The sequence below is a fragment of the Cucurbita pepo genome, chromosome 5, assembly GCF_057944985.1.
Source record: "Cucurbita pepo subsp. pepo isolate OVF chromosome 5, ASM5794498v1, whole genome shotgun sequence".
Classification (NCBI taxonomy): Eukaryota; Viridiplantae; Streptophyta; class Magnoliopsida; order Cucurbitales; family Cucurbitaceae; genus Cucurbita; species Cucurbita pepo.
The window spans coordinates 1,894,639-1,920,782 of record NC_141802.1 but is presented as its reverse complement, the minus strand read 5'-3'; the positions used below and the strand labels follow the sequence as shown (position 1 = coordinate 1,920,782).

Sequence of the window (26,144 nt, the reverse complement as noted above, 5' to 3'; positions counted from 1 at the left end):
GGTTTGGTATTTAAATTGGAATAGGGATGATAATAAGTTATTATTGAATTATAAAGCTAAAAGCATTTTTTTAAATAATAATAATAATAAACTTAGCAACAAAAAAAAAAAAAAAAGAAAAAAAAAAAAAAAGAAAACTAAACCTACATCCCTAGTTACCACGACAAGGTGAGGGTAGTTTAGTCATTTGCTGAAGTAGATGTGCCAAATCGTGTACAACCCGAGTTACCATGATGAAAGATGAGTGTAATTTGGTAGTTTGGTCATTTGCTATGGATATACCAAATCGTGTACAACCCTAGTTATCATAATAAAAGGTGAGTGTAATTTAGTAATTTACGAAAGAAGAGGGTAGTTTGGTCATTTGACGAAGTGGATGTGCTTAGGGTATGTGTTCTAATTAAAACAACAAATTCCTTCTCTTTCCACAAATATGTTTCCACTAAATAACTTACAATCAAGTGAATATAAACTTAGCTAATGTATCTGAGTGGATAAATACTCGATCTCTCAAATAAACTAAAATTATAACTTATATACTTATTAGTTTTTGCCATCTGAATTAATTAATTAAAAATTATTCAAATCTTAAATTATATTATTTCCAAGTTTCTATTAATATATTCATTTTGAAAATTTATATATGAGAAGTTAATGTCAATTTTTGAAACCGTTACCTTCAACTCAAACTATAAATAGAAAGTAAATAAATAAATAAAATTAAATAAAACAACCCTCCGACCTTCTCTTTCTACTCCCTATAAATACAACCTTCTTACCACTTCATTCCTCGTACTTCTCACTTCTATCTTCCCACAATGGCAAATTCACTCTCTCTAATATCTTTAATCCTTTTTTCTTTGTTCGCCTTTTCTCAATCCTTGCCTCTCTCCACTAGTGGAAGATGGATTATAGATGCTCGAACAGGAGATCGTGTGAAGTTAAGTTGTGTCAATTTGGTATCGCATACACAGTCCATGGTTGCTCAAGGACTCGATAAGCGTCCATTGAAAGAGTTGGCGTCTGAGATCTCTAGTCGCCAATTCAATTGTGTTCGATTGACTTGGTCTGTTCATATGTTTACTCGTTATGCATATGAGTGTGTTGGTGATGTCTTAGATGGTCTAGATATTGCTGATGTTAAGAGTGGAGTTGCAAAGCACAACCCTGAGATATTGAAAATGACGGTTGCTAAGGCGTTTCAAACCGTTATTAATTGTTTGGGCTCGGAAGGCATCATGGTTATTTTAGATAACCATATTAGTCAGCCGAGATGGTGCTGCTCTCTCGATGATGGCAATGGTTTCTTTGGAGATCGCAATTTCAACCCTAATGAATGGTTTCAAGGCTTGTCATTTGTTGCTGCGCAATTCACTTGTAATCCACATGTGAGTTTTATGCATTTTAACGAGAATATTTCTATAATATTTATATCGTATTCTAATTTTCTCTTTTTCTTTGTAAAAGGTGGTAGGAATGAGTCTAAGAAACGAGCTTCGAGGGCCATTTACAAACAATGATGCTTGGTGTTATTACATGAGAAGAGGAAGCCAACTAATCCATAGAATAAACCAAAATCTTCTCATAATCATTTCTGGATTAAACTATGGCAATGATTTAAGTCAACTAAAGAAAAGGCCATTAGGCTATACCTTTCAGAACAAAGTAGTGTTGGAAGCACATCTCTACTCGTTTAGTGGGGATAACGAAAGCAAATTTGTGAAAAAGCCATTAAACATAATATGCAACGAAATCATGGAGAAGTTTGAACGGGAAGCTGGGTTCGTGGTGGACATGAAGAATCCATATCCTTTGTTCATTAGTGAATTTGGGTATGATCAATCAGGGGGCAACGAGGCTGAGAATCGGTTCATGAGCTGCTTTTTGGCTCGAATTGCGGAGAAGGATATTGATTGGGCCTTGTGGGCGTTCCAAGGAAGTTATATGTATAGACAGGGTCATGAAGATCCTGATGAAAGTTTTGGTGTTATGGATCACTCTTGGACTAAAGATCGTAACCCAAAACTTAAACAGATGCTTCAACTTATCAAGAGAGTGAATCAAGGTTAATTTTAACACATCATGCATTTATATATTTCTTTGGTTAGAATTTGAAACTAAAGCTCTTATTTTTGCAGATCTAAATTCTAATGCACCAATGTCATACATAATGCTACATCCCGTATCTGGGCAATGTGTCAAATCCGACGGCAAAGGAGGAATTGAACTTGGCGATTGTGCCACTCCAACCCAATGGAACCATAGTGGAGATGCAAGTCCGATGAAGTTGTTGTCAAACGGGCAGTGTTTGAAGTTTGCTGGAGATGGCAAATCGCCAATCGTATCCACCGACTGCTCCGGTGACGAATACAATTGGACGGTGGCTTCCAAAGCAAAGCTCCAATTGTCCACAAAAGTTGGCGAAGACAGTTTTTGCTTGGAGAAGGAATCTGAAACTTCAATTGTTGTGAAGAAATGTATTTGTCTAGACGCGGAAAGTTGCATGGATGATCCTAAGAGTCAATGGTTCAAGCTTGTTCCAACCAATGTTGCTTAGTTTATTTGTTCATTTTTATTAGGAATTTAGAATTCGGTTTTAGTGTCTATGTCGGATTTGGAATTTTGTAGGGATTAGGTTAAGAGTATCTTTGAGTTGTCGATTTTGTTCTCAAATCGTATTGATCAATAATCTCAATGATCTTTTCACGTACCAAAGCTTTTCCTGTCATTATTTAAATGAACGATAAAATAGATGCCAAGAAAAAAAAAATGAAAATGGATATTTACAAAATGTTTAGGCCTAATTAAAAAAAAAAAAAAAAAAAAAAATCATGTGGAGAGCTTTTTAAGCTCAATCTAAGTTTAATGAATAGTTTTTTTTTTTTTTTTTTTTTTTTTTTTTTTTTGATAATTTTGATGTTTGTAATTTAAATCTAAATTCTTGTGAAGCTCAATGGGCGATCGAGATAGGGCTCGAAGCCCGACTACAGTGAGATGGGGTTCCATTGATTATCCTTTCTTTTTTTTTCTGATCAGATCAATAAGGTTATGAAAAACGTTCCATTGATTATCCTTTCTTTTTTTTCTGATCAGATCAATAAGGTTATGAAAAACCGAAACAGATTATCCTTTTTTTGTTCTGGTCAGATCAATAAGGTCATGAAAAACATAAAACATTTAATTTTTTTTATCTCTTTTTTTACTACATATAATGGATTTGCCTTGACCGATACATGCTTGTTGGGATCAGGTCTTATTTTAGGAAGGGATACTATTATTTAATAAGGCGTTGGAATTGGTTCTTGTTTCTATATCCTTATTCTATATTTTAGCAAATGCTCAGATGGCGAAAGAATCATCGTATGCCCCCGAAGATAGATTATTACGAGCCATACTATCTAATTCAAAAGAATTACGAGCCATATTATCTAATTCAAAAGATACCTGTCTAAAACTACCTATAGGCACTAGGCTAGGGGTGAGTTATTGATGTGAGATGGATCTCCTATGAGATAAAAAGCATAATGGATCTCCTATGAGATAAAAAGTATAACGAAAAAAAAAAAAAAAAAAAAAAAAAAAAAAAAAAAAAAATGCTAGTAGATAACATAAACATAAAATCCAAAAGAAAATCTAAAGAGTAAGCTTGAAATGGAACCAATTTTTTTTCTACAAATTTAGTTCTCTTCCTAGGTAATAAAAAGTGAATTATAAAGCTAAAAGCATTTTTTTAAATAATAATAATAATAAACTTAGCAAAAAAAAAAAAAAAAAAAAAAAAAAGAAAACTAAACCTACATCCCTAATTACCATGACAAAAGGTGAGGGTAGTTTAGTCATTTGCTGAAGTAGATGTGCCAAATCGTGTATAACCCGAGTTACCATGATGAAAGATGAGTGTAATTTGGTAGATATCGTGTACAACCCTAGTTATCATAATAAAAGGTGAGTGTAATTTAGTAATTTACGAAAGAAGATGGTAGTTTGGTCATTTGACGAAGTGGATGTGCTTAGGGTATGTGTTCTAATTAAAACAACAAATTCCTTCTCTTTCCACAAATATGTTTCCACTAAATAACTTACAATCAAGTGAATATAAACTTAGCTAATGTATCTGAGTGGATAAATACTCGATCTCTCAAATAAACTAAAATTATAACTTATATACTTATTAGTTTTTGCCATCTGAATTAATTAATTAAAAATTATTCAAATCTTAAATTATATTATTTCCAAGTTTCTATTAATATATTCATTTTGAAAATTTATATATGAGAAGTTAATGTCAATTTTTGAAACCGTTACCTTCAACTCAAACTATAAATAGAAAGTAAATAAATAAATAAAATTAAATAAAACAACCCTCCGACCTTCTCTTTCTACTCCCTATAAATACAACCTTCTTACCACTTCATTCCTCGTACTTCTCACTTCTATCTTCCCACAATGGCAAATTCACTCTCTCTAATATCTTTAATCCTTTTTTCTTTGTTCGCCTTTTCTCAATCCTTGCCTCTCTCCACTAGTGGAAGATGGATTATAGATGCTCGAACAGGAGATCGTGTGAAGTTAAGTTGTGTCAATTTGGTATCGCATACACAGTCCATGGTTGCTCAAGGACTCGATAAGCGTCCATTGAAAGAGTTGGCGTCTGAGATCTCTAGTCGCCAATTCAATTGTGTTCGATTGACTTGGTCTGTTCATATGTTTACTCGTTATGCATATGAGTGTGTTGGTGATGTCTTAGATGGTCTAGATATTGCTGATGTTAAGAGTGGAGTTGCAAAGCACAACCCTGAGATATTGAAAATGACGGTTGCTAAGGCGTTTCAAACCGTTATTAATTGTTTGGGCTCGGAAGGCATCATGGTTATTTTAGATAACCATATTAGTCAGCCGAGATGGTGCTGCTCTCTCGATGATGGCAATGGTTTCTTTGGAGATCGCAATTTCAACCCTAATGAATGGTTTCAAGGCTTGTCATTTGTTGCTGCGCAATTCACTTGTAATCCACATGTGAGTTTTATGCATTTTAACGGGAATATTTCTATAATATTTATATCGTATTCTAATTTTCTCTTTTTCTTTGTAAAAGGTGGTAGGAATGAGTCTAAGAAACGAGCTTCGAGGGCCATTTACAAACAATGATGCTTGGTGTTATTACATGAGAAGAGGAAGCCAACTAATCCATAGAATAAACCAAAATCTTCTCATAATCATTTCTGGATTAAACTATGGCAATGATCTAAGTCAACTAAAGAAAAGGCCATTAGGCTATACCTTTCAGAACAAAGTAGTGTTGGAAGCACATCTCTACTCGTTTAGTGGGGATAACGAAAGCAAATTTGTGAAAAAGCCATTAAACATAATATGCAACGAAATCATGGAGAAGTTTGAACGGGAAGCTGGGTTCGTGGTGGACATGAAGAATCCATATCCTTTGTTCATTAGTGAATTTGGGTATGATCAATCAGGGGGCAACGAGGCTGAGAATCGATTCATGAGCTGCTTTTTGGCTCGAATTGCGGAGAAGGATATTGATTGGGCCTTGTGGGCGTTCCAAGGAAGTTATATGTATAGACAGGGTCATGTTGATCCTGATGAAAGTTTTGGTGTTATGGATCACTCTTGGACTAAAGATCGTAACCCAAAACTTAAACAAATGCTTCAACTTATCATGAGAGTGAATCAAGGTTAGTTTGGTGCTCAATATAACTCTAGATTATAACATATCAAACATTTATATACTTCTTAGGTTAGAATATTGAAACTAAAGCTCATATTTTTGCAGATCTAAATTCTAATGCACCAATGTCATACATAATGCTACATCCAGTATCAGGGTAATGTGTCAAATCCAATGGCAAAAGAGGAATTGAACTCGGCGATTGTGCCACTCCAACCCAATGGAACCATAGTGGAGATGCAAGTCCGATGAAGTTGTTGTCAAACGGACAGTGTTTGAAGTCCGCAGGAGATGGAAAATCGCCAATTGTATCCACTGACTGCTCCGGTGATGAATACAATTGGACAGTAGCTTCCAAAGCAAAGCTCCAATTGTCCACAAAAGTTGGGGAAGACAGCTTTTGCTTGGAGAAAGAATCTGAAACTTCAATTGTTGTGAAGAAATGTATTTGTCTAGACGCGGAGAGTTGCATGGATGATCCTCAGAGTCAATGGTTCAAGCTTGTTCCAACCAATATTGCTTAGTTTATTTGTTCGTTTTTATTAGGAATTTAGAATTCGGTTTTAGTGTCTATGTCGGATTTGGAATTTTGTAGGGATTAGGTTAAGAGTATCTTTGAGTTGTCGATTTTGTTCTCAAATCGTATTGATCAATAATCTCAATGATCTTTTCACGTACCAAAGCTTTTCCTGTCATTATTTAAATGAACGATAAAATAGATGCCAAGAAAAAAAAAATGAAAATGGATATTTACAAAATGTTTAGGCCTAATTAAAAAAAAAAAAAAAAAAAATCATGTGGAGAGCTTTTTAAGCTCAATCTAAGTTTAATGAATGTTTTTTTTTTTTTTTTTTTTTTTTTTTTTTTTTTTTTTTTTTTTTTTATGTTTGTAATCTAAATTCTTGTAAAGTTCAATGGGCGATCGAGATAGGCTCGATAGGCTCGAAGTCCCAACTAATTCCATTCTAGCAACCACAGTGAGATGGGGGATGGGGGGTTCCATTGATTATCTTTCTTTTTTTTTTTTTTCTGGTCAGATCAATAAGGTCATAAAGAACGTAAATATTTAGATTCTTTTATCTCTTTTTTACTACATATAATGGATTTGTTTGGACCAATACATGATTTTCTTGTTGGGATCGAGTCTTATTTTAGGAAGTATGGGAGTACTATTATTTAATAACTTCATTTATTCTGCATTTCGTTGGGACTGGTTCTTGTTTCTATATCTTTATTCTATATTTTACTTCGAAATTTAGACAAAATAGATTATTACAAGCCATACTAGGCATTCAAGTATCTACTTCAAAAATAGATTATTACAAACCATACTATGAGATAAAAAACATAAACAAAAACATAATTTCCAAACAAAGTTTAAAAAAAACAATAACAAACAAAGTAAAAAAAAACAATAATTAAAAAAAAGCATAAAACGAATAAACAAAAACATAATTTCCAAAGAAAGTTTTAAAAAAACAATAACAAACAAAGTAAAAAAAAAACAATAATTAAAAAAAAGCATAAAACGAATAAACAAAAACATAATTTCCAAACAAAGTTTTAAAATAAATAAATATATATATATATATATATATATATAATAATAAAAAAAAAAGCATAAAAGTAATAAACAAAAACATAATTTCCAAACAAAGTTTTAGAAAAACAATAACAAACAAAGTTAACAAAAAAAACAATAATTAAAAAAAGAAACAGTGAATAGATAACATTAACATCAAACCTGAAAGAAAATCTATAGAGTAAGCTTGAAAAATCGAACCAATACTGCATAGACCGATAAATAAGTTATTATTGATTATAAAGTTAAAAGCATTTTTTTTAATAATAATAATAATAAAAGCATTTTTTTTAATAATAATAATAATAAACTTAGCAAAAATAATAATAATAATAAATTCAAATGGAAATGGATAGGCAATAAATAAATAAATAAGCAAATAATAATAATTATTATAATAAATAAATAAAAAAAGTTACAATTGAACTAAACCTACATTCCTAGTTATCATGACGAAAGGTGAGAGTATTTTGGTCATTTGTTGAAGTAGATGTGCCAAATCGTGTACAATCCGAGTTACCATGATGAAAGGTGAGTGTAATTTGGTAGTTTGGTCATTTGCCAAAGTGGAAATGCCAAATCGTGTACAACCCTAGTTACCTTAATGAGAGGTGAGCGTAATTTGTTCATTTGACGAAGTGGGTGTGCTTAGGGTATGAGTTGTTCCGGTTAAAACAACAAATTCTCTCTTTCCACAAATATGTTCCACTAAATAATTTACAATCAAGTGAATAAATAAACTTAGCTAATGTATGTTTAATTTAGTGGGAGTAGTTAAATTAGAATTATAACTTATTTACTTATTAGTTTTTGCAATCTGAATTAATTAATTAAAAATTATTTAAATCTTAAATTATATTATTCGCGAGTTTCTATTAATATCTTCATTTTGAATTTGAAAATTTATATGTGAGAAGTTAATGTCAATTTTTGAAACCGTTACCTTCGACTCCAACTATAAATAGAAAGTAAATAAATAAATTAAATTGGTTAATCGAATCAAGAAATAAAACAACCTTCCGCCCTTCTCTTTCTACTCCCTATAAATACAACCTTCTTTTACCACTTCATTCCTCGTACTTCTCACTTCTATCTTCTTACAATGGCAAACTCATTCTCTCTAATTTCTTTAATCCTTTTTTCTTTGTTCGCCTTTTCTCAATCCTTGCCTCTCTCCACTAGTGGAAGATGGATTATAGATGCTCGAACAGGAGATCGTGTGAAGTTGAGTTGTGTCAATTTGGTATCGCATACACAGTCCATGGTTGCTCAAGGACTCGATAAGCGTCCATTAAAAGAGTTGGTGTCTGAGATCTCTAGTCGCAAGTTCAATTGCGTTCGATTGACTTGGTCTGTTCATATGTTTACTCGTTATGCATATGAGTGTGTTGGTGATGTTTTAGATGGTCTAGATATTGCTGATGTCAAGAGTGGAGTTGCAAAGCACAACCCTGAGATATTGAAAATGACAGTTGCTAAGGTGTTTCAAACCGTTATTAATTGTTTGGGCTCGGAAGGCATCATGGTTATTTTAGATAACCATATTAGTCAGCCGAGATGGTGCTGCTCTCTCGATGATGGCAATGGTTTCTTTGGAGATCGCAATTTCAACCCTAATGAATGGTTTCAAGGCTTGTCATTTGTTGCTGCGCAATTCACTTGTAATCCACATGTGAGTTTTATGCATTTTAACGAGAATATTTCTATAATATTTATATCGTATTCTAATTTTCTCTTTTTCTTTGTAAAAGGTGGTAGGAATGAGTCTAAGAAACGAGCTTCGAGGGCCATTTACAAACAATGATGCTTGGTGCTATTACATGAGAAGAGGGAGCCAACTAATCCATAGAATAAACCAAAATCTTCTCATAATCATTTCTGGATTAAACTATGGCAATGATTTAAGTCAACTAAAGAAAAGGCCATTAGGCTATACCTTTCAGAACAAAGTAGTGTTGGAAGCACATCTCTACTCGTTTAGTGGGGATAACGAAAGCAAATTTGTGAAAAAGCCATTAAACATAATATGCAACGAAATCATGGAGAAGTTTGAACGGGAAGCTGGGTTTGTGGTGGACATGAAGAATCCATATCCTTTGTTCATTAGTGAATTTGGGTATGATCAATCAGGGGGCAACGAGGCTGAGAATCGGTTCATGAGCTGCTTTTTGGCTCGAATTGCGGAGAAGGATATTGATTGGGCCTTGTGGGCGTTCCAAGGAAGTTATATGTATAGACAGGGTCATGAAGATCCTGATGAAAGTTTTGGTGTTATGGATCACTCTTGGACTAAAGATCGTAACCCAAAACTTAAACAGATGCTTCAACTTATCAAGAGAGTGAATCAAGGTTAATTTTAACACATCATGCATTTATATATTTCTTTGGTTAGAATTTGAAACTAAAGCTCTTATTTTTGCAGATCTAAATTCTAATGCACCAATGTCATACATAATGCTACATCCCGTATCTGGGCAATGTGTCAAATCCGACGGCAAAGGAGGAATTGAACTTGGCGATTGTGCCACTCCAACCCAATGGAACCATAGTGGAGATGCAAGTCCGATGAAGTTGTTGTCAAACGGGCAGTGTTTGAAGTCTGTTGGAGATGGCAGATCGCCAATCGTATCCACCGACTGCTCTGGTGACGAATACAATTGGACGGTGGCTTCCAAAGCAAAGCTCCAATTGTCCACAAAAGTTGGCGAAGACAGTTTTTGCTTGGAGAAGGAATCTGAAACTTCAATTGTTGTGAAGAAATGTATTTGTCTAGACGCGGAGAGTTGCATGGATGATCCTCAGAGTCAATGGTTCAAGCTTGTTCCAACCAACGTTGCTTAGTTTATTTGTTAGTTTTTAATAGGAATTTAGAATTTCGTCAATAATATCCTAGTCATGGTTGACATGAAAGTTTTGTAAATGCCTAGGTTATATTAGGGTTGTCGATTTTATGCTTAAAATCGCAGTTAAACGATCAATAAACTTTTTCTATTATTTATTATATGTCCAATCTTTTATACGATCATTATTATTTAATTTTTAATATGCATGAATAGAATTAGAGATAAAATAGGGGCCAATTCAAAGTTGGCATGTCATACATTTATTCTTCCGAATACATAAGCAACTCACAATGTGTTGGTTTTAACAAGTTCAAACCATTGACTTCGGGTGTCTTCGAGGCAATTTGGAGCACCATTAGTGCAAATACATGAGTTTGTCACAATTTTTGAAGAATTAGAGCTTTCGATCTGTAAGCAAAGACTTTTCTCATCTGGAGCTATGGTGGCCAAATGAAGCTTAGTGTTTGAAATGGCGCTCCAAGAACTCTGAGGACCTAAGCAATCTGTTGAAAGAGATGGCATAAGGCCTTCTCCGCTTGCTTTTAAGCATAAACCAGTGCTTGACATCCTAATTGGAGTGCTGTCATTGTCATGAGTCCATCGACTCGAGATGGAGCAATTACCCAAGAAAATATCTTTGTTGTCATTTGAGACTTGGATGCATTGGCCACTTTGTGGATGATATATAACATATGAAAACGATGCATTGGAATTTGGATCTGTGCACCATAAAAAATTTCTTATGCACTCGTAATAGGTCCATATATTCAAAATCATTAATATATTTATACTTACCTTGCAACATAGTCTGCAATAGTTGAAACTTCTGGACAAAATTAGGATTTTTAATTTGAGTCCAATTGGAGTCGAGAACTCCAAAAGCTTCTCCTGGCTCTGCTTGACCTTCCCTGTAATAATAGCTACCTTGCCAAGTCCATAATGCCCAATCTAAATCTTTTTGTGCAAGATGAGCTGTAAAACAACTCATGAACCGATTTTCTGCATCGTTAACCTCTCTCTGATCATACCCATATTCACTGACGAACAAAGGAAATGGGTTTGATCCTTCCGTTACAAATTCAGCATGGTCTACAAAGCCATTGATAATATTTGCACAAATATTATTTAGTGGCTGGTTTATAAATTTACTCTCTGAATCTCCACTGAACGAATACAAGTGCACCTCAAAAACCAACTTGTTGTCTAAGGTGCTTACATTCAAGGGCTTCTCTTTTAAGCATCGAAGATCGTTATCATAATTTAGGCCCGAAACAATCACTAAAACATTTGGGTTAATGTTGTGGATTGCTGTTACTCCTTGAGTAACATAATTGTTCCAATCATTTGCATTTTCATTGGTTCCTCGTATCTCATTCCGTAGGCTCATTCCAACCACCTAAATGTAAAAATAAAAAAATAAAAAAATAAAAAAAAACTTTTGTTAATGAGAAGTTTTTAAGAGTTTGAGAATTTTCCTTAATGTTTACGTACCGTTGATTTCTTGGAAAAGCGTTGAGCAACTAAGCTAAGACCTTGTAGCCATTCTTGAGGGTCAAAATAGCGGTCTCCAAAAAAGCCATTGCCATCGTCAAGAGAGCAACACCATCTTGGTTGGCTAATATGGTTGTCAGCAATCACCATTAACCCACTCTCTCCAAGCACATCAACAACAGCTTCATAAGCTTCAGCAATAGTCTTGTTCAACACAAAAGGATTATTTTGAGCCAATCCAGCTTTTCCTGGCTCTAAATCAAGAAGATCAAAATTCTCTTCAACTGTCCTGTTTGCATAACGAGTGAACATATGAGTTGCATACGTGAGTCGTACACAATTAAACCGCAACTTGATTGCCTCATCTGCAAGCTCTTTTAATGGCCTGTGGTTGAGACCTTCTATTAGCATGCTCTGTGTGTGGGAAGGCCAATTCACACACACAAGCTTCACTCGACGCCCTGTTGTCGAATCAATGATCCATCTTCCTTTTGTTGACAACGGTAAAGAATAAACAGAAGGAGATAAAAACACAAACAATGCTAGGAAAAGAACCACTTGAAAAGTTCTTCCCATTTCTTCTTCTCTTTTATGAATCCGGGTGAGAGAAGCATAACCCAAAGGTTGCTTATATATCTTTTTAATAGGTTGAAATTTGTTCAGAAGATCAAAGATCAAAACTCCTTCCATTTTTTCTTAGTTCAATTGGTTCTAACTTTGGTAATTTGTTGAGTAATAAACAAATATTTCTAACAAAGTTAGCATCGTTCATAAATATCTCGCCCACAGAATCAATATTTTAACATTATCACCCCTTTTTTTAACTAAAACTCAAAGCTTATTTCCATCTCAAGTTAAAAATAAAAATAGTAACTAACTAGGTTTATGGTAAGTTCTTGTATAATATCCTACTACATTATACTAATTACATAAAATTATTTTAATAATCTAAATTAATAAAAATAAAAGTGGTTAACGTCTCAATTATCTAATTTTAAGAAAATGTAATAAAATTATTAAAAATATATTATTTATACCATTTTCATACTCTACTATGCATTTATTAATTTACTTATTTAGATCCTGGTCTCGAATATACTAAGTAGCTTGAGCAGTTTATGCCCTTATTTAATAATAATGATTATCCGTCTCAAATTGCATAGTTAAAAAAGATTTAAACGAGTCTAGCACAAGCTAGTATATATATATATATATATTTTTTTTTTTTTATTTTAAGAACCTAAAATATTCTAAACATTGAATTTTGACGTTTTTAGGTTCTTTAAAATATATATTATATAACTATACTATACTAACTTGTTGTCTAATATATATATATATATATATTAATAAAGAACATTGAATTTTGACGTTGCATATTAGAAGGTCTAGAGCATATAATAAATAAATTTAAACGGCTTTGTCTTTTTGACCATAAACAATTTAACGTGTGTTTGGCTATTGGATGTGTAGTTTGGTAAGAACTTATATTATGAGCCTCAATGCCCTCCCTTTAGAAATGTCACCTTTTGAATTTGATTATCTCGAAGGAGAAAAAATGAATTCTATAATTTTATGTCCCCACTGATAAAATAATAAATGGTCCATCTAGCCTTCTTTTTTCAAATATATTCTTTTTCTTTTTCTTTTTTTCTCGATAGCTAGTTAATGTGAAGTTTAAAAAGTCATGACGTTAAATTCAGGCAACCTTTAGAAGGGACGACCCAACACACCAAACTGGTTTTGGATTAGTGGGTCATTCTAAAATGTTTGACCAATCTCTTAGGGTCGACCAAAATTGTCACGCATCTGTCTATGATAGATCAAGATTTGTAATCTAGATTCGACACCTGATGACTCTAAATTCTAGGCATGAGACATTACAAATTGTATTAGAGTGGTACCTCTCCCACTAAGATGTGGTTCGAAAATGAACTAATGTGAAAGTTGGTAGGTATGTGACACCCGAGCAAAGAAATGGTACATGAATGAACCGTAACCACATCTGAATAAAAGGAATCCTGAGAATATGATAGTTAAGAAAGACTTTAGAAAATGGAAAGAGGTTTACTTTCCTTTTGAATAGCTCAATTATAAGAATTTCATGATTAAGTATATTTTGCTTCAAGCAATTCTATGTTGCAGGTGACCTCTTAAAAAATTTTCTAGGGTGCATACGAGTAAGAACAAAACATGTCGTAAGAACTCGTGTTAGTTTGTGGGAATAGTTTTCACTTTAAGAAACAAAGAGTAAGTAACGTGACCATATCGAATCCTAGACATGAGTCGTTACAAAGGTTTGGGAGTCACACTCACTCGTGGTCAAACAAATTCACTGTTGATCCAACGTACTAATATAGTTACATAAGCAAAGTAAAAAAGTAATATATTCCACAAAATGAATAACTATGAACTTAGTAGTCATATGGTTTCAAATTCCTCCCATAATCCCTCGTTAATCAGACATTTTTACATGTTGATCACAATCTTCCTTTTCAATCGTTTGGGTTTTAGCATTGTAAGTGAATGAGCACTCCATTTTAACCGCAAACTTTTTCTTGATGAATCCAATTATTTTGACCCTTCCTGGAATTTCCGTGTAGCTACTGATATTTAAACCTCCCGACTTCAAATCCTCCATCAAACTCAAACCCTCATCCATTTCCTCCGCCTTGATCTCCACCGTCACATTCATTGTCATCGTGTCCTTTGCCTTCGCCTCTCCCCCTGGCGTCTCTCCCTCTCCGATCACCTCGCCGTAGTAGTAAATCACCGTCGTCGCTTTTGAGTATTTGAACGACGCGAAATTAGGATTCCGCACGAAGACACTAGCCACAATGATTATGCCGCCGCCGTCTGATAAAGAAGAACAGTGAATTTTAAATGATTATTAAAACTCATTTAAGTGTTAGATTTTGACATAACAACAACTAAGCGAGAAACATAAATAATTGGAATTTTCGACATTAGTGAACTAACACGCAAATAATTAAATTAAATTCCTAACAATACTCTAACGATTTCATTTTTTTTTTTTTTTTGACATAATCAAATTCTTCTAACGTTAAACTTACTTGAAGTAGCATTTGAAAACAAGAGCTTATGGATTTTGAGATCTGGGGTTTTGATATGGAGGACGGTGAAGCCGAGGACGATGCCGATAACGGCGAGGATCAAGAGGAGAGCGGCAAAGCAGCCAGAGCACATGATGTATTTGTTTCTATGGAGGCGGAGCTTGGCCGGAGGAGGAAGAAACTGATCGTCGTCGCTCCGGAGATGGGTGGCGGGGGAAGCCAAGGGTTTGACCTGGTCTTTCTCGGCCATGGCTATGGGGGAAATGATCGTAAAAGAAGGGATATGTTGGGTATTTAATTGTTGGGATTTCAAATTCATTTTTATTTTTAATTTTTATTTTATTTTAGAATTATAAAAGTCAGTGTTTTTTAAAATAATTAGTTTGTCAAAAATGCGTGTTGATTTGGGCAAAAGGTTGACTCGATTAGCTTTGAATAACTTGTACGTCAAGAAGGATATGAATATAAATAATTTTAAATTACAAAATTTGGTATTTTTTCATTTTAGAATTATGGCAATTTAGTATTGAATTTTCTAAACAAAAAATAATTATGTTTCTATTTAATATTAGTTGTTATCTAAGAACTATCCATTCATATTATTGATTTATTATTTGTTTTTTTTTTTTTTTCTAGTTTAAAATATTTGACCAAATTATATAGAACAAGTTTAAAAAAAAATTATATAAATCAAATTGAAGTTATGGTGAAATTAAGTCTTAGAATGCAATAAATAATACATCATTAATTAAAGTTAGTAAGGTCAAATTAATATGTATGAAGCAATTAAAGAAATTTTATAAATTAAAAGGTATTAAGATTTTTTTGGTTAACATCGTAGGTTTCTTTTTCAAGGTCATTAGGTTGGAAAAATTGCTGTGGAAAAAGGGAACAGAAAATTAGGCAAAAAAAAAAATTGGTCACATCCAACCATTTTTCAAGCTCGGATTCAGTTTCACTTTCACTGTAAACTTCCTGTTTTTAATACCCACTGGCATTTACAGACGACCCTTTTCACCTCGCCGATCACGCCCAATGTAAATCGACCTGATGTTTGTTTTATTCCTCATGTTGAATGATGAAAGTCTCACGGGAACATAGGATTATAATCCAGAATGCTCTAAGATCTTTTGGAGAATCCCTAAATTCAGAATGCTCTAAGACCTTTTGGAGAATCCTTAATCAAAGCTTGCTAGGTGAGAGCTTATGCTCAAATTAGACAATATTATACTATTATGGAGATTCGGGTTCATCTAACCCCTCCCAATTAGACAATATTATATTAGTATAGAGAGTCGTGTTCATCTAACACCTCCCCAATGGGAAGGGATTTTCCCATGTTAATTCGGCGATTAATGTGGCATCCATGGGAGGGGTCGGCGAGGAGCCGTAGTGCAGATTTTTTACTGGATGGAAGACCGAGGGTCAGGGCGACGATGCAGGCAATGGAAGCGATAGCGAAGAGGTAAATGCAGGAGGTATTGATGTATTTTTCTGATGCTTTTCGCCTTGATCGGAGTGTCGCCGGCAAGTCGCCAGATGTTTCGTCGGCCGCCATTGATTCCGGTTGGTGGTGGAGGAGGATGAGGGGATTTGTGGGGCTGTGAAAGGAATGGTTTTATAGAAGTGAAAGGGGATATATGATAAAACGGTGGTTCATATTTTCCCATTAATTGAGGTCTTTAATGGGTTTTAATTGTCTCTGATAAACATTTAAATGAACATAAATCACCAAAAAAAAAAAAAAAAATAGAGAGTAATTAGGGTTCTCGAGTTCATCAAAAACTATGATTCTAAATCACTCACAAACCCAACGAGGCAGAATTTGATGAGTATTCAAATCCAGATTAATGGAACAACTAATCTCCGACCAAATCCTCTTCCTTAAAACATGAATCAAACGAATTCTCCCTCCAAATTTCGCAAAGCTACTCATATTTAAAATCCCCGAACCATTCAAATCGCTGCTAACATTCTCCACAGAACCTTCAACAGAAACATTCATCCTCGTCGTCCCCTTCGCCTCAGCCCTACCACCGCCACTACTCCTTTCGCCGACGATGACGCCGCCGTACATGAAAACGACTGTGACGTTATCGAAAATGAAGGGACCGAAGTTCGAATTGTCGACGGAGAATTCAGCAATCAAGGTCAGATTAAGCGAGGAGGAAGAGGAATTAGTATTAGAGATGGAAAACTTACGGACGGAGATGGAAGAGAGGTCGATGGTCGGGGAATTAACGCGCAGAACGATGAGAGAGAAGATCAGAAGGGCGACGCAGAGGAAGACGAAGGCGGAGAAGAGGTAGATGAAGCATTTGTTGGACGGTTCGTTTTTGAGAGTTTTGTGGTGAGCTTGGGAGTGTGGCAATGGAAAGCTGTGGGTGTGTTCGTCCATTGTTGTTGCAGAGAAGAGAGGAAGAAGAAGAAGAAGAAAAAGAAGGGTTTTTATAGGAGAGCCGAAGAGCGGTTACTGAAATTAGTGGGAATGGAAGGAGTCGGTTGACGGTTGTGGAGTGAGCCGGCGGGGTGTCTGTTTCAGGCCACATGTGTTGCCTTTGGCTAACCAAAGTGTCAAATCAAGGGGCCACATGTCCGGAGTGGTGATGGGACCGCCAGGTCACGCGCCAGCACATAAGCCAGTTGAGCTGATGGATTGACTACATGCAAGGGCATTTCACCTCTAATACATATTTTATCTGCGTGAGCTTGATATAGTCGAGCTTAACTTGAGCTACTGGAGTATAGCTACTCGAGTATAGCGCAACAGGTTATAGTCAAGCTTAATTTGAGCTACTCAAACATAGCGCAACTGGTTCTAGTCAAACTTAACTTGAGTTACTCGAGCATAGCGCAACTGGTTATAGTCAAGCTTAACTTGAGCTACTTAAGTAGTACAACTAGTTAAGAGGGAGGTTATAGTCAAGCTTAACTTGAGCTACTCGAGCTAGTAGCACAACTGATTATAGTCAAGCTTAACTTGAGCTACTCGAACATAGTACAACTGGTTATAGTCAAGCTTAACTTGAGCTATTCGAGTATAGTACAACTAGTTAAGACCAGTGACAGATCTACGGTAAGCCCAACCGCCCTGACTTCTTTTATCCCACATGTTTGAACTCAGAAGAAAAAAAGAAAATTGATAAAAATCCAAAAAATATGGACAGAATGAGCATTTGATGAACAAAATATATAACTGTGATTTATATTTACATAAATGAATCAAAGCTGAAACTCTGCACCAGCAATGACAATATAGATAGATGGATGGATTCCTAAAAGCTATAATCTTGGAAAGGAAAACAAAACGAAACAAAATGGGGGAAAAAGGAAGTAGAGCCGATGAGAGAAGGCATCCTAATTCCTAGTTCCACCACAAACTATTACAGCTTTAGCTTTCGGGATTTCAAAACTGTGTCCTATTGCCCACGGCCACTACCCAATCACCTTCCAATCGGGTCATTATCAACCAACCAGTTCATTTCAGCTGTAGCCTCCTAACAACATGACAGCACAGGTCCATCACCTCCCATCACTTTAATAAACAAGTCCCAAGGCATCACCCTAACTTGAACACAGGCCAGGAATAAGTTCCAACTAAGTTTCGTTTCGTTTCTTCAACCAGGGATTTTCACGGTTGTACTAAGTACTAAATGGCCAAAGTCTCATTATTTTTATACATATACTCTCTTCTATTTCCAAGGTTATTTCTGTTTCCTTTCCTGCCGAAAAACTGTACTATACAATTTTTCTGACAAATGGGAAGAGGCCTTCCAAGTATACATAAATATACGGGGAGAAGTTAGAGTTACGAATATGTGTACCCGCAAACTGTGTTCTCAGAAGTGTTCCTTGTGAAAGTCAAACTTAGTTGGGCCTTGTTGGTTGAATTTATAGCAGAGGTTGCTGAGTTCTTTAGCAAGGATTGGAGCTCCACAGTAGAATACTCCTGAGATCCCAAATAATGACAAAATGAGAAGAATTAGATTAAGAAATTCAGTTGTCTATCTTCCTGTTGTTATGTTTTGAAGCGTACTCACCTATTTTAGCATTGCAATGCTTGGTACAAATTCTGGAGAATACTTTCTTCCAATTGGGCCTTGCAAAATGAGTTCTGACCTGATTCATGTAAAGGAAATGGACCTTTCAGAAGATGGGAAATTAGCCTACCATCATCTAGAAAACTGAATGTGCAACTAGAATTCGTTGGTTTCTTTGAAGTTCACAAGAAAAGATGAAGAAGCTTATTTGGTACCTAATACCAGAAACAATGTGCACTCCAAAATTTAGAAGCCAATCAGAAAATTGCTTAGAAAGTAGAAATTTACCCGGGTGCCAGAAACTATATCCATCCCATTCTTTGCGTGATTTAGTGCTTGGACCATCGTGATGAGGGCTGATCTAGCGTCTCCTTCCTCGTACACACTGGTCAGGAAGTTGTGCATCTCAATGACACCCTAAGTTTCAAGTCACAAGGTTAACAAACGAATCCATAGAGACATGATAATCTAACTTTAGTTCTATATTACCCTTTGGTCCATCTCAGCGACTTCATTCATGACCCCTTTGAACCAATCAAACGATCCCTGCTCCCTAGTTACCCAGTAAAAGTAAGCATTAGTCGTCTTCACAAATTTCTTTTGCTTGGGAGAAACCCTTGGAGTATTGGAAGAGTCTGTGCTTCCAAAACTGAGATCAGATTCTTTACCGCCATCTTCTATTGAATCCTGAGGAAGGGAAAGCTTTATAATTATCATATTAATGATAAGAGATGACAAGAAAAAAGTTTATGCATAAAGCTCCGAATCAAAGATTTTGCTAATTAAATAGGCACATATTAACTGAAAATTCAGGATGAAGTGATGCATGCAGGTACTTACTGCTTGCTCCTCCATTTTGACAATGTTGTTAAGCAAATCCTTTAAGATGCTAATGAAAGGTGTTGCTCCAATACCAAGACCAACAAGTAATAGAACATCATAATTTCTGTAGTCTTGAGCAGGCGCGCCATAAGGTCCATCTATTAAGAGCTTCGGCAAACTGCAATGCATTGCATGTGAAATCAATCCATCAAGAGTATTCCACAGAGATAAGGCCACAATTCGGAAAGGAAGAGATTTGAAGATGTGCATACCACTTCTTGGTCGTTTCATCAGCCCTGAGCAACCCACTCTTCCCAGCAACAGGTGGCTCACAGGCTTCAGCAAATACTCTCTTTAACTCTTGTGTCCAATCACCCAGTTGACGTATGTGAACACTCAAATAGTCATCTCCTGGAGCAGAAGTAATCGAAAATGGATGCCTGCAGACAAATATGATAGGCGCAATAGAAAATTACATCTAATGGAAGTATAAATCCTTCGCACACAAAAAATTGTCTTCCTGAACCGCAACAAGTTTCAGTCAAGATTCTTGAAAAATAGTGACAAACTTGTAAAGAAGAACTAGACAGAACATTATAGACATAAATAATAAATAGGATATGACAATGTGATTAAAAACTGCATAAAATTCACAAATGTCAAGGCTCCTCTTAGTATCAGATAATTGAGTAACAGAGAAGGTCATTCATTTAATGTCTAGCAAGAGTTATGATGTTTATTTACCACTCAAATGGAGAAACAGCAGGACATTGGACAAACATGTACTGTCCACTCTTATATCGGAACTGAGGAGGTTTAGACATTTGTAAAGCAAGAACATTCCCCGGGTAAATAGCCACCTGGAAAAGCAGACACATGGAACGGTTGGAAGACATGAACTTTTTGAAGTAGTCTTGACTAGTTTGACATTATATGAGAGAGAGAGAGAGAGAGAGAGAGAGAGATTATGTGCCAATATCATAAGGATTCTAACTGCAAATGTGAGTTATGTGCCAATATCATAAGGATTCTAACTGCAAATGTGAGTGTTATCAGAAACCTTGAGGAGTCGAACACTGTAGAAGCCTGAGCGGAAGAATCTAAGTGTCCTTTCTCCAGCATATAGTAAAACTGGGACGGCAAGATACATCCAAGTCTGCATGCAAAAAGCAGTACCTCAGCAAACATTTCTAATTGCCTAGTTAGTGCAAAATAAATTCCCTGTTTGAGCCAAATAGAGAAGTACTAAAAGGTAAGTATCATCATACTTACTGTCTTACGGTACCATCTGTGTTCAAGGTAGAGGAATATGCCATGGATGACGAGCAAGATGTAAACAATGACAAACAGGTGGTGTGAATACCAGAAGGCATTGAAACCAGTCAGCCTATCAAACGGCTTGGGCAGCTTAATCAGGCTCCTCCTAAACCATCGGGTAGCTAGAGTGAATGCTAATGCCATGAAGATGACCATTAGTATACCAGTCACACCTTCCCATCCCTTAACCAAATCTAAGTAGGTTGGCTTTTGTGGTCCGAAGTAGCCCTTCACGTAATTGTAGGTTTCGTTAGATGACTGTACGAGTCTTGGAAAATCACAGGCAAGATGGTTCCCCACATGGAGAATGACACCAACTACAATGGCTGCGGCAATCGTCTGCAGTGCACAAAATTGAATTTAGAGTGTCAAATACTTGATATTCCATATTTCATGGACTCAGACTTCTTAGACAAACTAAATTCAGGGCATCCAAAAATTACCTTTGTCATCATTGCAGTTTACATTCTAAATAAGTTTCTCGTTGCACTTAAAAACTAGCAAAAATCTTTCACCTTATGGTGATTGATATCCAAATCATATTATCCTTTAAGACATTGTTACAGTTGAACAAACAAGTCAATGACGAGGAACTAAAAACATCAAAGGAAAAATCCTTGGTATTTGTTCACTGGTCGAGATTTTGTTACAGTTGAACAAACAAGTCAATGACGACTGCTGAATTTTGTTGAAGCTATCTTCAGTTCAATTTATAGGCTAACAAAACCTGTGTATTGAATAATTAACTTTCTATTCTTTGGATAAATAGGTACATTGGAATGCAACACACAAATTTAATTATAAGTTCCAAAATGAAATTTTATACTATAAAAAATTAGTCACAAGACATTGGTAATATAAATAAAATAAAAGGTAGAATCAGTGCTAAAATTTGAATCAAATTATATTTAGAACCATTTCAGCAATTTTTGTCACCTAAGCGTCAAGCCACCTTACTCTTGGGATTATCTTAGCATTATTCTCAGAAATTTGTTTAAAAGACTGCAATAACTATTCAAAATTAATAATTAAAGAAAAAAACGGTTCAACCTAAATAAATTGGCAAACCACAAAGTTCACGTTACTTGGGCGTTTACAGCTAAGTAGCACCGGCTAGTCATCTCCATTCTTCATTACGTCAACAATAATGGCCTAATTACAGGAAGGCACCAGGTTGACCACTAATAAACTAATAATTCCGGATAAAGCCAAGCAATTGTGTGGAAAATAGAAATTAAGAAACGAGGGATGTGGATATGTGTACCTTATGAAAATTGATATTGTCGTCAAATGGTACAAAATATCCCAGCCAGGTCGACCTTATCCAAGTGATGGTATTTCTACATACGGGCAGCAAAATGATGGCCATGTTGAACTTCAGAGTCTCAGCCGCACCCTTAGCCGTAAGAAGACAGTAGCCCATGACCTTGTACGCTGCCTTGCGCTTGTATTGGAAGAATTTCCACGCGAAAAGCCCAACCATGATCGTGACCCATAAAGTCAACACCCATATCCTCCTCCAATTCTCCTGCAAATAATAGAGCAGTTTTGTTCTTAGCCTTGTTATGGGGCCTTTGCTCCTTAGTCCCTGTATGTTCTGGCTCAGTGCTTGGCTGGTATAGCTGAGGGCTTGACTGTAATTCAGATACGTGTCCTTCTGTAGCAAAAGGGTTTCCAATTGCCACAGCTGCACCACCGCGATCACCACACAAATTGCAAAGTCGTCAATATTTAAATCATTAACAAACTTCAACAAAAATTAGTCAAACCATTGATATAGTTAATTAAATATTTAAATGTATAAAAGGGATTTAGGCAACCAACTACATCTCGAAGTTAATAGAACAGCCCAATCGATCAATTAAATTTTGTTAACAAATAAATAAAAAATAGTTCGCAGCCGATTGTAATTTCTATATTATAAAGCTAAAACGCCATCAACCATAATAAATATTTAGACATGTCACAAGTCAAAAAGGATGCGGCATTTCAAATATTAAGATTTCAAGCCAACAACTTTTTGGGGAGAAAAGTCAAAAGTATTACGAGACGCTCTTATTTAGAAAACTATTTTGCAAAAACTATCTTCATAAATAATTTAAAAAAACAAAACAAAACAAAACAAAGACCTGTCTAAATACAATGATTAAAGATATTCCAAACGCGTAGGAATTTAATTTTTATTTATTTATGAAATTTTCGGAAGAAACTTCAATAATATTATATATGTTAAATAACAAGTTCAAAAATCTTTGAACTTGTTATAAAATAGGTTCCTAAAGTTCAAAAAAATGTTTAACAAGTTCCTAAATTTTCAAATTTTTTACTAACAAATTTTCCAACTTCAAAAATTGGCTAGAAGATCTTAGAATTTTTCGTTTTTTTTTTTTTTTTTTTTTGTTTAATAAGTCATTGACCTGAATTTTATAATTATGAAACAATTGGACACAATATTGGAAAACTAATAATTTATAAAATTTAAAAATAGTGGAAAAATAATAATGAAAGGTAGCTCCATTAAAAAAATGTAGGAGAAGAGAACTAACCTCAATATAGCCGAGCCTTTCAGGGTCCAACTCCTCCATGATGAGGGCCGCATATTCCTCTGCCTGTTCCTTTAACCTCGATAGCTTGTTTGCAGAAGCACTCAACATAATAATCTAAAACAAGTAAATCAACATAATAATGATATAATTTTACAAACCTTTGGCATATTGTGAACAAAAAGTCCCCACCAACCCCACTTAAAAAATTGGAAGTTCTGGTTAGGACAACCATTTTTAAATAACTTTACATTTAACATTTTCATAATTATTTCTCAAATCTGCAAGAGGGTTAATTTGCAAATTAAAATAGATAATAGATCCGAACTATAAATAGCTGAACAAAAACGTATGAAATCATGATGCTTGGGACTTGAGAGCAGGAAACGTAGGAGTAGAAATATGAATTCAACAAGAACAATAATTCATTATAATATGCAATTGGGAGTGGTTAATTTTGGAAATTTCAGGCTTGAGATTACCAAATCCTTCCTACCGTTGATATTATTATAACGAAAATGATTGCTGGCCAAACCAAATGAATTAAGGTAATGCAAAATATATATATATATATATATATATATATATATATATATGAAGGCCATTTTTGTTTTCCTTCTGAAAAAAAAAAAAAAAAAAAAAAAAGTCAGCCATCTGCTTTTTAAAAAGGGGAATTGGAATCATTATCATGATGGGAATCTTGATGTGGAGTAGACTAATTCGTCTGAATAGATGAATAGATTAGGTTATTAATATTTTAATTTAATCCCATCATGTTCATAATGCTAATTCCATGCAATTTTTTAATATATACAGTAGATGACAACAATGGAGACAAAAGCCTTTTCCGCTCCACTGAATCAATTCATAGTCTTAAGCCTTATTTTGGCAAATTAAGTTTTAAGCTTATTATCTCTAAGTTTTTTTATCTCTTAATCTTTATTATCTTTTTATTCAAACATATAAAGCAAGTAAAAAAGAATAATAAAATTCTTATTAAAAGGAATATAATTTCAAAATTAAAAAATAGAATAAAATCCACAAAAATAATATTTAAAATGTAATATAAATATCAACGGAGTTAAATAATAATTAAACTTACCTCTTTCACTTCTTCTTCGGTAATTCGGCCGTCTTCGTTTTTATCGACCCTGTTTAAAAAAATTGACGGTGGTAAATACGAATATTGAAAAACTGGCTCTTCTGAAAAGACAGCAGTCGGTTTCATTTCTTGGTGATGAGACGGTGTCGTTTTGTGTTCTTGCTTTTTTAATTAACTTAAAATTGAAGTAAAGAGATGGATAATAATCATTTACATGTCGAAGAAGATCTGGAGGCGCGAATCGAAGCTTTGATCGGTGATCTGTGACCAGAACTCGAACAGTTCGTCTCTGCTGATTTTTTCGACCTTCAATCTTCGTCTCCGACTCAAAGCATCGAACAGTTCCAGAGCGAATTCTTTTGAATCTTTCATTCCTAGTAAATGAAAAGGAATTTTAGAATTTGATGAACTAAGATTTTACAGAGCGAAGAAAATTTTGAAGAGAAAAGGTTCGAGATTAGGTAACGAACTAACCTATGCATTGTGCGAAATCGGAGCGGTAGAGGGATCCATCCTTGGCGAGCTTATCGAAGTTGTTCTGGATTTCGTTCCAGGCATCGACACCATTGGTCTTACTGCTAATGAATCTCAGGCCGCGAAGCGCTTTATGAGCGCCGGAACGAGTGCGATCAAGTTGAGCCTGTCGCCTCCTCAGAGCTCGAGCGGCCAACGCCGAGTCGAATCCGTTTCCAGTACTTGAAGAATGTCCATGGCTCCAGGAAAACCGCTTCAACTCGGCTTTCAACTCCTGTGAGAACTGTCTCGCTTTAGCGACCGCTTCCGCCTTCAATTCCTGGGAAAATTGACGCAACAAATTCGACGAGCTCCGTTTAAACGTCGGCGATCTCGACAGCGAAGCAGACTTAGGAGTTTCAGATCCAACAGAGACGGCGCTATCGATATTAACAACGGTAGCCGGTTCAACTCTCCGCAGGATGATTCTATCATCGTCCTGTAAATCAAGAGTCACCTCAACAAACTCCTCCGCCGCACTAGACTCCGTTCCCGGAGACGATCCTGCGCTCATCTTCGCATTTCCAGGAACCGTATCCGAAGCCCACCGCCGCTCATGCTTCGGAGCCCCCTTCATTTATCCACAAACCAAAACTATCCTTCCAACAACTTCACACACACAACCAAAAAACCCCAAGCATCAGCCGCAACGGCTAACGTGCACCGGTACAAGGCCAGAGGTAGAGATTCTGAATGGAAAAGAATAATGCAACGACAGTTCGCAGTATGTAAAAAGCAAAATCAGACAAGACGCTCGGAATCTGGCAGTAGTGATGGAGAAACAACAGGAAAGGGACGGAGATTCGGAGCAGAGCGGATTAAATTCAAAGCATATTGGTATCTGGGCATGGTGAGATTGGGAAAGGGAAGAAAAAAAGGATAAAAAGCAGAATGCGAGGTAGGAGAAGAAGGAAACAGCAGAGAAGAACGTCTAGAAGGAACTTTTATGGGGGGGATTTTGTTTGGTTAGTAATGGGGGAAAGTATTGTGTGGCAGAACGCGTCGTCAGAAGTTGGGGGTTCAAAAAAGGGCGTGGTGGTGGAGCCGGAGAAAGTGGGGCGAGAAGAGAAACAAAGACGACGCGGGTGTGGGATGAGAGGACAGAGTGATGAGATAGAGCGCGGAAATGGA

The 26,144-nt window shown here is 35.5% G+C and overlaps 5 protein-coding genes and 2 pseudogenes across 6 annotated transcripts; 3 read left to right on the top strand and 4 right to left on the bottom strand.

Annotated features, from left to right (window-relative positions):
* The first annotated feature begins 977 nt into the window (after positions 1–977).
* Positions 978–2,557, top strand: LOC111794771 (glycosyl hydrolase 5 family protein pseudogene; annotated as a pseudogene).
* A 2,048-nt stretch (positions 2,558–4,605) lies between these two features.
* On the top strand, positions 4,606–6,210 carry LOC111785170 (glycosyl hydrolase 5 family protein pseudogene; annotated as a pseudogene).
* Positions 6,211–9,307: 3,097 nt separating this feature from the next.
* Positions 9,308–10,109, top strand: LOC147792569 (glycosyl hydrolase 5 family protein-like). Its single transcript, XM_087123901.1, has 2 exons — positions 9,308–9,617; positions 9,691–10,109. Exons 1-2 carry the CDS (start codon positions 9,308–9,310, stop codon positions 10,107–10,109), a joined length of 729 nt encoding a protein of 242 aa, XP_086980027.1.
* A 217-nt stretch (positions 10,110–10,326) lies between these two features.
* On the bottom strand, positions 10,327–12,197 carry LOC111795530 (glycosyl hydrolase 5 family protein). The gene is made up of 3 exons (XM_023678008.2): positions 11,603–12,197; positions 10,907–11,507; positions 10,327–10,830 (listed from the first exon to the last, which is right to left on the bottom strand). The coding sequence occupies exons 1-3, from the start codon at positions 12,176–12,178 to the stop codon at positions 10,397–10,399; spliced, it is 1,611 nt and encodes a 536-aa protein (XP_023533776.2). The 5' UTR covers positions 12,179–12,197; the 3' UTR covers positions 10,327–10,396.
* A 1,770-nt stretch (positions 12,198–13,967) lies between these two features.
* On the bottom strand, positions 13,968–15,043 carry LOC111794996 (late embryogenesis abundant protein At1g64065). Its single transcript, XM_023677213.2, has 2 exons — positions 14,677–15,043; positions 13,968–14,458 (listed from the first exon to the last, which is right to left on the bottom strand). Exons 1-2 carry the CDS (start codon positions 14,993–14,995, stop codon positions 14,058–14,060), a joined length of 720 nt encoding a protein of 239 aa, XP_023532981.2. The 5' UTR covers positions 14,996–15,043; the 3' UTR covers positions 13,968–14,057.
* Positions 15,044–16,317: 1,274 nt separating this feature from the next.
* LOC147792568 (Late embryogenesis abundant (LEA) hydroxyproline-rich glycoprotein family) lies at positions 16,318–17,439 on the bottom strand. Its single transcript, XM_087123856.1, has one exon. The coding sequence runs from the start codon at positions 17,072–17,074 to the stop codon at positions 16,475–16,477; it is 600 nt and encodes a 199-aa protein (XP_086979982.1). The 5' UTR covers positions 17,075–17,439; the 3' UTR covers positions 16,318–16,474.
* Positions 17,440–17,820: 381 nt separating this feature from the next.
* Positions 17,821–26,144, bottom strand: LOC111795309 (respiratory burst oxidase homolog protein A). 2 transcript variants are annotated; one of them, XM_087123855.1, is made up of 14 exons: positions 24,975–26,144; positions 24,715–24,874; positions 24,501–24,549; positions 23,402–23,515; positions 22,120–22,542; positions 20,811–21,194; positions 20,599–20,694; positions 20,283–20,398; positions 19,811–19,978; positions 19,557–19,716; positions 19,206–19,418; positions 19,005–19,133; positions 18,717–18,795; positions 17,821–18,625 (listed from the first exon to the last, which is right to left on the bottom strand). In XM_087123855.1, exons 1-14 carry the CDS (start codon positions 25,588–25,590, stop codon positions 18,516–18,518), a joined length of 2,817 nt encoding a protein of 938 aa, XP_086979981.1. In that variant the 5' UTR covers positions 25,591–26,144; the 3' UTR covers positions 17,821–18,515. The 2 variants fall into 2 exon arrangements, with proteins under 2 accessions (XP_086979981.1, XP_023533409.2); XM_023677641.2 differs by having other exon boundaries at positions 19,206–19,403; positions 24,975–26,143.